This window comes from Loxodonta africana, chromosome 4 (genome assembly GCF_030014295.1).
Source record: "Loxodonta africana isolate mLoxAfr1 chromosome 4, mLoxAfr1.hap2, whole genome shotgun sequence".
Taxonomy (NCBI): Eukaryota; Metazoa; Chordata; class Mammalia; order Proboscidea; family Elephantidae; genus Loxodonta; species Loxodonta africana.
Genome location: NC_087345.1, coordinates 18370672 through 18381989, shown reverse-complemented (window position 1 = coordinate 18381989; position 11318 = coordinate 18370672). Strand labels below are relative to the sequence as shown.

At 50.7% G+C, this 11318-nt stretch overlaps 1 protein-coding gene across 2 annotated transcripts; it reads left to right on the top strand.

The window, feature by feature from the left end:
- The first annotated feature begins 1548 nt into the window (after positions 1 to 1548).
- Positions 1549 to 10979, top strand: HMOX1 (heme oxygenase 1). Of its 2 annotated transcripts, XM_003419791.4 has the most exons (5): positions 1549 to 1668; positions 3978 to 4098; positions 6078 to 6569; positions 9252 to 9351; positions 10244 to 10979. In XM_003419791.4, the coding sequence occupies exons 1-5, from the start codon at positions 1646 to 1648 to the stop codon at positions 10372 to 10374; spliced, it is 867 nt and encodes a 288-aa protein (XP_003419839.1). In that variant the 5' UTR covers positions 1549 to 1645; the 3' UTR covers positions 10375 to 10979. The 2 variants fall into 2 exon arrangements, with proteins under 2 accessions (XP_003419839.1, XP_023415740.1); XM_023559972.2 differs by lacking the exon at positions 1549 to 1668 and having other exon boundaries at positions 1706 to 4098.
- The last annotated feature ends 339 nt before the right edge of the window (positions 10980 to 11318 follow it).

Sequence of the window (11318 nt, the reverse complement as noted above, 5' to 3'; positions counted from 1 at the left end):
AAAATGGGTGACTGAGAGCTTGACATAACTAATGCCATGACAAACCTAGAAGTTCTCCTTGCTCGGCCTGCCTCCTCCTTCACTTGCCTCTGTTAAGGACTTTGTTTTGACCTAATGTTAATGACTTTGTTCTTTGTTTTAAACTCATGCAAATAACTTTGTTTAGCTCTGTTGGACCACCTGTCACTTACAACCCCCACAGGAAAATCAGAGCCCAGGTATCTGATATGTGTATCTTTAGTCTGATAAAGAGTCTTTTGTCGCTAAGATAGTTATGCGTAGCTCCTCTGGCCAGTCCATCTGCGGACTACAAAGACACTTCTAACCCTCCTAAGATTCTATATAAACTCTAATGTAAAATTGCTCTTTGGGACTCCATAGAGACAGCCTGTGTGTCGCTGCTGGGTCCCTGGTGATGTATACATCTCCTTAATAAACTTTCTCACTCTTTCCGACTTGGAGTATGTTTCATTGGCTCAAGTGCTCCAGGGCATGGACCCTAATCAGGTAACATCCATCTATGGGTAAGTTCTCATCTCTGTCTCTCCTGGAAGACAGAGCCAGAGTCTGTGTGTGTGGCCCTGGGGAGCTCCCCTGCAGGTGGCTTCAGTGGGAATGATCATGTTCTTTGGCTTCTCTCACCCCCTGTTGCATTCTGAGAGGTGATCCCTTGTCTTGATTTCCAACGAATCCCAGGCTGCCTGGGTTCAAAACTTTAGCTTAACCTCTCTGCTTCAGTTTCTTTTCCATTCGGTGATGGAAGCTCAGAGAAGTGACCCTGAAGAGGACTGGTCATTTCCAGACCTCTGACTGGACGGACCCACTGCCCACCTGGACCTGCCGGGTTCTCCCAGGCTGTCTCCAAGCATCTGTGACTCCTAGACATGCATGGCTGGAAGGGAGGCGGAGCCTTGGATTCACTCCCAGATTTGGATCCTAGCTTCCTGCTTTACTGTGTGATCCGGGGCATGCCACTTCTTCGCCAGGCCTCAGTTTCCCCATCTGTAAAATGGGAAGGATCTACCTCATAGGACTGTTGGTAGGATGAACCATGAAAACAGTACAGTCTCCAGCACTTAGTAATTGGTAGATGCTCAAAAAACAGGCCGTGAGGTTGGGGAGCAGGTGACACTTAGGGGCAGGCTCCCAGCACAGGGAAGGAGGAGACTGCAGGGTCTGGGGTCGGTAAGTCCTTGATGTTTGCCCATCAATTCTTGCTTTGAGAAGCCTGCCACCAACTGTCTGGAACCTTCCGGATTCCTGGGTGTTTTGTTTGGGACGTGCGGCCACTGGGTGGGAGGTTCTGGAAGAGGCAAAACCCAGGCTCGCAGCTGCTCAGAGATTTTCTGAAGTTTTTTTTTTTTTTTTTTCCAACACGTCCTGTGGCCTGGCTCAGCTTTGTTTTCCAAGAGTCATATGACCGCCTTTCCTCCGCCGCGGGCCCCGGGCGGGAGGGGCGCGGCCCGGGGTTGTTGCAACGTCGGGCCAGAAAGTGGGGATCAGCTGTTTGAGCCGCGGACCACGTGACCCGCGCAGAGAATAAATTCGCCGGCGCCGCTGACCGGCACAGACAGCGCCTGGTACTGCCTCCACTTCTCTATACGCCGCGGAGCCAGCACCCAGCGACCCGAGCGCCACCGGCCCGATGGAGCGCCAGCAGCCCGCCAGGTAAGCGCGGGGCGGCGGGACCCGGGGTGGGGGGGGGGGTCCTTTTTTCTGGGGCGGGGCTGCGGTGTGCCCATCCCACCCGGCTTAGTTCTAATTTCTGGCTGGGAGACCGAGCTAGGTCTCTGGCCACCAGGGAGCCCGTAAGGGACAAAGCTGAGGTGCTAAAAGCTTGGGCTTTGGAGTCGAGAGGAGCTGGGTTCGAATCCTGCCTGTTCCATTTGCTAGCTGTGCTGGTGGGATAGCTGGAGGGACAGGAGGTGATTTCTTTACCTGGCACCTGGCACATGCCGGGCGACTGTCTCATCAGAGGGCGTGTTCCTATGGGAAGTGAGTGTCCAGTTTTGAGGTGTGCGGGGCAGAGGCGTAGGTAGGGTAAGGAGCCCCCAGGGGCAATCTCTAAGTTTTCCCCCACCCAATTTCAAGATGAGCAGACATTGGTAACCGTGGCAGCAGCGGAAACACCTTCCCTGCTCTTGTCTGACTGCCTCAGTCAGGCACCTTTCATACCTGCGGCGCCTCGGGATGCCATTCTGTGCCTCCTGCGGCGCCCCCTTGGACTTTTTGACCCTGGGGGCAAGTTTCTCCCTCTGCCTCCTCTCTGGTACCTGGTGTGGGAGGTGCTCCGTGCTTAATCTAGGATACCCGCGGCCATCGGGGAGCCCTGGTGGTGCAGTGATTAAGAGCTATGGTGAGCTATGGCTCCTAACCAAAAAGGTCGACTGTTCCGAATCCACTAGCCGCTCCTTGGAAACCCTGTGGAACAGTTCTACTCTGTCCTATAGGGTTGCTATAAGTCGGAATCGACTTGATGGCAACGGTTTTTTGGAGGCCACCAGAACCCGGGTGAAAAGTGCTTAGTTCTTACCCACCTGATGTTTTCCTTTCTCAGCAGCTGCAGCACGGCCGTTAAAACCCAAACTTGTTGCTATGGAGTAGATTCCAACTCCTGGCAACCCCATGTGTTACAGAGTAGAACTTCTCTGTAGGGTTTTCTTGGCTGTAATCTTTAGGGGAGCAGATCACCAGGCCTTTCTTCTGAGGTCCTCCTGGCTGGGTTTGAACTACCAGCCTTTAGGTTGGTCAAGGGCAAATTGTTTGCGCCGCCCAGGGTCACTACAGCTATTAAAAAAAATTTTACAGTTCAGGGAGGCAACATGCCAGAGGTCCTTCAGCTAGCAAGTGGCAGACCTGGAATTTGAACCTAGGTCTATCCTCTCCACCTCCAAGTCTCATTCATTCCCTTCTCCCAAGCTGCGAAGAGTTAAGTCAGCAGGTATAGAACAGGGGATAGTGTTGGTGGAAGCCGTGCTGGAGAGAAGCGAGAAATGATTCTAACGAGAATAGCACCCGTTGCCGTCTAGTCGATTCCAACTCATAGTGACCCTATAGAACGGAGTAGATTGCGCCATAGGTTTTCCAAGGAGTGGCGGATGGATTTGAACTGCTGAACTTTTTGGTTAGCAGCCAAATGCATAATCACTGCGCCACCAGGGCACCCTAATAATAACAGAACATAGTAATAAAAAATAATTTTAGTCATAGAAATAATTCTGTGGAGGAGTAGATATGGACACATGGCAAAAATACTTCCAGAAAGGGATGTTTTGTTTGAGTAAAGCAGAGTTTCTCAGTCTTTTTAATCCATATACTTGTATGATGAGCAGAACATTACAAGGGGTTATAAGATTTGTATCTGAAACTTTAACAAAATAAATGAACCAAATATTGGGTCTAAAAGCCTATCAGCACAATTAAAACGTTGAATATGAATGTTCACACTGCCCAGTCCTTTTCCCTGAGTTGTGCTCAGCCTCCTCCTTGCCTCCACTGAGAATAACTGGTAACGGGGCTTTCTCTCATGGTTTGGGGGAATGTGTTATATGGTATTGTAATGACTGAAGAGTGTTTACAGTCTGCCTGTTAAGGTGATCAGGAATATGGCCTGTGTGTTAGATTTGGGAGGCTGAACTTATCTCTGCAGGTACATCTCGATAGGGGTCCCTGAGGGGTGCAAACAGTTAATGTCTTCGCTGCTAAGCCAAAGGTTTGTGGTTTGAGTCCACCCAGAGGCACCCCGGAAGAAAGGCCTGACAATCTACTTCTGAAAACCCTGTGGAGCACAGTTCTATTCTGACACACATGGGTTGTCTTGAGTCAGAATTGACTCAGTTGCAGCTGGTTTACATTCTGATAAAGCCAAAGTCTCTAAAGGTGTGCAGACAGGTGGGCGGGATCCTCAGCAGCCCGGGGCTGGGAAGAACCCTGCCCATAGCCATCTGCTTGTTCACTTCCTTCCTTTACCTCCACAGCATGCCCCAGGATTTGTCAGAGGCCCTGAAGGAGGCCACCAAGGAGGTGCACATGCAGGCAGAGAACGTCGAGTTCATGAAGAACTTTCAGAAGGGCCAGGTGACCCGAGAGGGCTTTAAGGTACGTAGCTTTGTGGGCCCAGCTCTGGTGGAGGGTGTAGCAGGTGTGGGTGTGCCCAAAGCTCAGGTCCCTGGTTTAAGTGGAGACTGGGACCAGAGATGCTGAGAGACCAGATGGACGTGTCCAAGGGAGTCATCTTACAGATGATGACCCTTGGCTCAGAGAGGGCAGGTGATTTACCTGAGGTCACACAGCAAGTTAACAGTCTGCAGTGCGTGCTGTGGAAGGGCTGGGGCAGCAGAGCAATCAACTGAGCCCCTATTCTATGCTGGGCATTTGACACATGGGATTTCTAAGTTGTGCCTCAACCCTGATGAGAAAGATGAAGATGGAAAAACTCAGAGGTTAAGTAACTAAGAGGAGGTCACACAGACAGTAAGTAAGTGGAAAAGGCTGCTGAAATCAAACCAAAGCCAGCCTCTCGGCCTACCACTAACTTGCCTCTGGAGGCAAGGAGTCTGGGCACAACCATTTTTGAACAGCGAGACTGTGAACACATCACCTGGCCTCTCAGAGCCACCTTTTCCTCTGTGCAAAATCGAACTTCAACAGCAGGGTTTTCTTAAGCACCCACTTTGTGCCAGGCCCTGACTTTTGCTGTGGCCCAGCACTTTTGTGGTGAACATTCATTGAAATAGAAGGAAGTGCACTTGACAAAGAACCAGGCAGGTGTTAGTGTTAAAACATCTGTGTGGCCACAGGCTTGTTCCAGTTGAATAGAGAGCGTAGGGGTTGGGGAGCTGTTTCCCACCACTCCTGACAGCCCCCTTCTTTTGCAGTCTGAATGCTCCCCACAAGGAGATGACATATACACAGCTGCTGTAATGCAGCTGGGGTGGGTGGAGACAGCAGCCATTGGTGTATCCTGTCCCCAGTGACTGCAGACTTTGGATCTTGCCTCTAAGCCATCAAGTTTAAAGTAGTCACAAAGATCTATGAGGAAACCTTGTGTCCCAGGTCAGGGACCTTAGATTATGCTGATGGGGGAGGTGTTTATTATGGCCTCGCTGATTTGAATGCTAAGTGCTGGGCTGTGCCCAGTGCTTACCTGTGTCATCTTGCTGGGTCTCACAGCAGCCTGTTCAGTATGTGGTCTTTTTATAGCCTTTTGGGGGTGGGGGTGGGGGGCAAGTCTTGACTTGCACTGAATCACACAGACCTTAGAGCATCTCATGTGCTTCTAGGGCAGGGGAGCTGGGACCAGAGAGGGCAAGTGGCCCACCCATAGTCACACAGCAGAGGACCCACTGAGCCAAGGCCAGAACCGAGTCTGTCAGACTTGAAAGGCCAGGCTGCCTGGCTTTCTGCCCTGTCAAGGAATAGGGCTGCCCTGAATATTTATGACTTGGAAGTAACTCAGAAATCTGAACTGAAACGTCTCGACTTTGTGCACCTTCAAACTCAAACTAGAGCTATTAATGTGTAATGGGAATTCTTGAGCCAAGGGGCGCCAGGGCCTGCTCCCCTGGCATCTAGAGGTGGTTGAGTTCAGGGCGCACTTTCAGGAAGGAGACTCTACCCTGCAGATGCTCACTCAGAGGTCAAAGGTCAGATGCTCCCAGCCGGGCTCCTGTAAACACTCGTGCAGGCACACCCCCACTCCAGAACAGTGCTTGGTCCCTAGCAACACCTGGGCATGACTTCAATTTCTTACAAGCTGTTTGACCTCAAAGTCTCACAACCTCTCTGAGCCTTAGTTTCCGTTTATATAAAATGGGCATAGCAACTTCTTTGTGGGGTTTTATGATCAAGTTAGGCTGCATGTTTTACCCGGTGAGTAAAAGACTTTAGAGGAAGTGCCTAATTGGGTTTTTCTCTTGTGCCAATTCTCTCTGGCAGTCGTATGGAGAAGATTGGAGGGGCCATCAGGCGGGGAGCCCAGCATGGGTGGGGGTGAAGAGGGCCTCTCCCAAATGAAGGGGATGGGTGGGTGGGTCTCCTCTGAGGAGGGTAGCCTGACCTGTTTGCTCTGGCCTCAGCTGGTGATGGCCTCCTTGTACCACATCTACGTGGCCTTGGAGGAGGAGATCGAGCACAATAAGGAGCACCCAGACTACGCGCCCCTCTACTTCCCGGAAGAGCTGCACCGCAGAGCCGCCCTGGAGCAGGACATGGCCTTCTGGTACGGGCCCCACTGGCAGAAGGACATCCCCTACACAGGAGCCACTCAGAGCTACGTGAGGCGGCTCCACAAGGTGGGGCGCATGGAGCCCGAGCTGCTGGTGGCCCACGCCTACACCCGCTACCTAGGTGACCTCTCTGGGGGCCAGCTCCTCAAGAAGATTGCGCAGAAGGCTCTGGACCTGCCCAGCAACGACGAGGGCCTGGCCTTCTTCACCTTCCCCAACATTGCCAGTGCTACCAAGTTCAAGCAGCTCTACCGTGCCCGCATGAACACGCTGGAGATGAGCCCCGAGGTCAGGGAGAGGGTCATTGAAGAGGCCAAGACCGCCTTCCTACTCAACATTAAGGTGAGGGTCTGGAAGCCCAGGGCAGCCACCACCTCCCCCAGCCACCGCTCTGAGGGTGACTTCTCTCATTGTGGGGGGAGATGCTGTGGGTCCTATTAAATGCAGGGACTCTGGATCCAGGGTTCCAGCTCTGCCATTTACTAGCTGGGTGATTTTGGCTAAGTCCCTTAATCTCTCTCTACCTCGGTTTCCTCATCTGTAAAATAGAAATAATAATGTTGTTGTTGGGTGCCATCAAGTCAATTCTGACTCATAGTGACCCCGTGTGACAGAGTAGAACTGCCCCATAGGGTTTCCTAGGTGTAATCTTTATGGCTTTATGGGAGCAGACTTTTCTCCTGTGGAGTGACTGGTGGGTTCATACTGCCAACCTTTAGTTTATCAGCCCAGTGCTTAACCATTGAGCCACCAAGCCTCCTTAGAAATAATAACAATTTCTGCCTTTTGGAGTTGTTTGCGAGGATAAAGTTTCAACCAGTAAAGTCCCTACAGCAGCGGCTGGCACAGGAGAAGCCTTATGTGTTAGCTGCTATTATGGAGCATGGGAATGACCAATGAAGTGCACTATGATACATATACCAGAAAAAAACAGTTGTTGTCAGGTTGACTCCAATTCGTGGCAACCCCGTGTGTGTCACGGTAAATCTGTGGCTGATTTTTCAGAAGTTGATCTCCAGGCCTTTCTTCTGAGACACCCTCTGCGTGGACTCAAACTGCCAACCTTGTAGTTAGCAGCTGAGCACATTAAGTTTGCCACCCAGAGACTCCACATATAAAACTGCTGCCATCGAGTTGATTCTGACTCGATAGGACAGAGTAGAACCGCCCCATAGGGCTTCCAAGGCTGTAAATTTTACAGAAGCAGACTGCCACATCTTTTCTGTGGAGCAGTTGTTGGGTTCAAACTGCTGACCTTCTGGTTAGAAGCCGAGTGCTTAACCACTTTGCTACAGGGCTCTGTAATGCCACATGTACCTACATATGAATTATGTACAGACTTGTGTGTACCCACGTAGGTACAGCAGGGATTATAGGTGCTGGAGACATGACCTCTGCCCCCTGGGGACTCTCAGCCCAGCCAGGGAGGCAGACAGATCTTCTAGAAGGTGGGGTTAGACAAAGCCTTGAAGGATGAGTTCTTGTGCAGAGCTGGTAGGGTGGGGTTCCTTCAAACCTAGATGTTGTAGAATCCAGCAGGCATGGTGGAGACTGGGGCTCCTACTCACACCCTCCTTGCTTCCTGTTTCCCAGCCTTGGATCATGGAAGAGAATGGTCTTGGTGCCAGTTAGGCAAGAGTGTCTTTGCCTTGCATCCCTCTCCCTTACCTCCTCAAAAAAAATACCATCAATCCTGCAGGAAAACCTGTGTCTTTCACACAGATGTAATAGAAAGAAGAGGGGATTTGGAGAAAGTACTCCATCTGAGAACTGGCTTTGAACATGACCTACAGTTAGCCTCAGACAAGGCACTCAGCCTGCTGGAGCTGCGGTTTCTCATCTGCAAACCCAGGCTGATAAATACCATTAAACACACCTTACCGAGGATAAATCTCACAGAGCTGAGTGAAGAAAGCAGGCTGTAGGAGGATACAAATACTGGGGTAAAACCAGCTGCTATGTTGATTCTAACTCATGGTGATCCCATTTGTGTCAGAGTAGAAGTGTACGCTCCCCAGGGTTTTCATTGGCTGTGACCTTTTGGAAGTACATCTCCAAGCCTTTCTTTTGTGGAGTCTCTGGGTGGACTTGAACCACCAACCTTTCAGTTAGCAGCCCAGCACTTAGCCGTTTGTGCTACCCAACCAAACCAAACCCACTGCTGTCAAGTCGATTCCAACTCATGCCACCCAGGGACTCCATATACTAGGACACCACTTATAGTTTCAAAATAAGCAAACAGTGCTTTGCATAGGGATACCAGATAAGGAAGGAATGGCTACATTCCTTCTAAATTCAGGATACTTCTTGTTGGGGTGGGTGGCGTTTGGGAGAAGAGCATGCAGGGGTGGCAACTGTATTTGTAACATTTTATTTCTTAAGCCGAATGAAAGATAAATGAATGTTCAATATTTTTCTTAGAATTTTTATCATGCCCAAAATATTTCATAATCAAACTTAAAATCCTACCATCACAACCACTCTGACAGAGATCACCGTAGCGGGTCCCAGACAGAGTGGGAGAAAAATGTAGAACAAAATTCAAATTCACAAAAAAAAGGTCAGGCTTACTGGTCTGACAGGGACTGGAAGAACCCTTGACACTCTGACCCCTGGACACCCTTTTAACTCCGAACTGAAGTCATTCCCAAAGTTCACCCTTCAGTCAAAGATTAGACAGGCCCATAAAACTGACACATGACGAGTGTGCCTTGTTAGTTCAGTCATGTATACGAGACCAAGAGGGCAACATCTGCCCAAAAGCAATGAGGAGAAGGCAGGAAGGGACAGGAAAAATGGACGGAGGGAAATGGGGATTTGGGATGTGGAAGGGGAGTGTTGACACATCGTGGGGATTATAACCAAAGTCACGAAACAATCTGTGTATAAATTGTTGAATGAGAAACTTTTAATTTGCTCTGTGAAGTTTTATTTAAAGTACAATAGTTAAAAAAAATCCTGCCATCGGCTGGGACCTGCTACCATCTCTCACCAAGACGGGCATGTATGTCTTTTGTCTTTTAGCTGTTTGAGGAGTTACAGGCGCTGCTGACCCAGGACACCACGGACCAGAGCCCCTCCACCACACCAAGGCATCGCAGGCAGGAAGGCAGCCGGGCGCAAGGTGAGGGCGTTGGGGAAGGCATTTCCTCTGGGCTCCAGGTGGAGGGGGGACGTGGCCCCATTGTCTGTCTCTAGGCTCTCATTTAGTCTTTTGTCTTTTGAGTGTTTCAAAATGAGAAGCTGGATGCAGGTGAAAGGGCACGGAGGGGTCAACTTGATTTCATTGTGTGATTCTAGGCAAACCATGTAACCTCTCCACACCTTAGTTCCCCCACCTTTAAAATCAAGGGAGGTTGTGCAAGTTCCAGAGAGTTCATTGACTTGTATGCAAAGGACCACTGGAAGTCGAGGGTGGAGCTTTCCCCACCTTAACATTGACCTCTAATGGTTCCTGAACAGGCCACCTGACTTGGGGCAGAAAGTTGAGGCCCCATCGCCAGCTATTAATCCTCCATGGGACAATGGGCAAGACACATGACCTCATGGTCTTGTTGCATGTTAGTACCCCCCTGACATGCCTCAAAGATCTTTCGAGGCTGTTTCTGTGCCGAGAGTACATCTGGGCAACTTTCAGAAAGACCAAAGTGCTCAGCAAAATGTACCCTCACCTTTACGCTTATGTATGCAATGTGGCTTCGGGCGTGGGTGGAGCCCATCCCAGCCCACCTGGCCCTGTAGCTTTCCCACCTGGGCAAGGGCCACATGGACCCTTCTGTTGGTGGAATCCTCCCTGAGAGGGTTGGAAGGTGGCCACACCCTATGAGACTGGCTACCTGGTAGGGTGAGGGGGCTTTGCAAAGTGTGGTCCGAATACTCCTAGATGCTCTAGAGACCCTTTTAGGAGGTCCCTGAGGTCAAAGTTATTTTTGTCAAGGCCCGTCTGCTTTCCAGTGACATCAGACACCTTCATGCCATTCACCTGTTGTTGACATGGCTGCTCCTTTCTCTTTCAGAGTCCACTCCCTCCAAGACGCCCAGAGGGAAGGCACAGCTGAACATCCTCTCCCAGGCTCCGCTCCTCCGATGGGTCCTTACGCTCAGCTTTGTGGTGGCAACAGTGGCCGTGGGGTTATATGCCATCTGAATGCAAGCATGCTGGCACCTGGGGCCATGAACTCTGTCTGGGAGAGGGCCCTCTTTCTGGAGAGGCTTCCCTACCTTGGGCATGGGGGGCTGTTCCGGGGCCCCTTGCTCTCTCCCTGTGGCCCTCTCTGCTTTCAAAGGAGGAGTCTTTCGACACCTTCCTTCTCCAGAAGTACACCCAGCCCTATGACTGGAACCTCCAAAGTGGCCGAGGGGCCCTGCCCCACCCCGTCCAGCCTCTCAGCGTCCCTGTTCCTGCAGCAGAGCCCAGAGGACACAGCCAGCAATGGCAACTGTCCTGACCCTCCAAATGCCCCAGGTTGGAGGTCTTCTTGTCGACGTGGCCGTGACCGCTTTCCCTGTGGGTCATGGCGATTTTTATATAAACGTGTGAAGATGTTGTGTCTTGTGTTTCTGTCTTGTTTTTGTTGGAACCACTTTTTGTTGCTGGCTCCGCCTGAACTGCCGTGTTCCGTTATGTTTTTATAGCTGGATTGGGGAGGGTATTTTGGGGAGCGGGTGGGTTGGGAGGGAGGTGTTTAACAGCACTGTGGCCTTGGTCTCTAACTTGTATGTGAAACAATAAACTACATTGCCTGATAGCAACTTGAAGTGTTTTTCTTGGGCTCCGTTGGGAACTGACCTTTCCTCCCTTGTTTCTTGAATGCCTGGTGGGGAGCCACCAGGGTGGTAGGAGCTGGTTTCCAATATTGTACCCCATTCTGAGCATGGGGAGCAGTTTTAGGCAGTTGTTGGGTGGTGAATCATTGTGTTGAACCCTCCTTGGTGCAAGACTTGCCTTTACTGACGATGGAGCTGCCCTGTTATCTGGAGTAATATGTATGAGTTCTGTGCACTGAATCTTCAGAACTGGAGAGAGATCCTGGCTACAAATCTCTGCTCCCCCACTTTGTAGCTCTGACTGCGAGGTTAGTTCTTTAGCTT

What these genes read in the sequence shown, in the direction of transcription:
- HMOX1 (XM_023559972.2), top strand. Translation starts at nt 3,808, where the DNA reads ATGGGTTGTCTTGAGTCAGAATTGACTCAGTTGCAGCTGGTTTACATT. An exon ending in TGACCCGAGAGGGCTTTAAG is followed by an intron (nt 4,099 to 6,077) that starts GTACGTAGCTTT and finishes CTCTGGCCTCAG; the next exon opens with CTGGTGATGGCCTCCTTGTA. An exon ending in CCTTCCTACTCAACATTAAG is followed by an intron (nt 6,570 to 9,251) that starts GTGAGGGTCTGG and finishes TTTGTCTTTTAG; the next exon opens with CTGTTTGAGGAGTTACAGGC.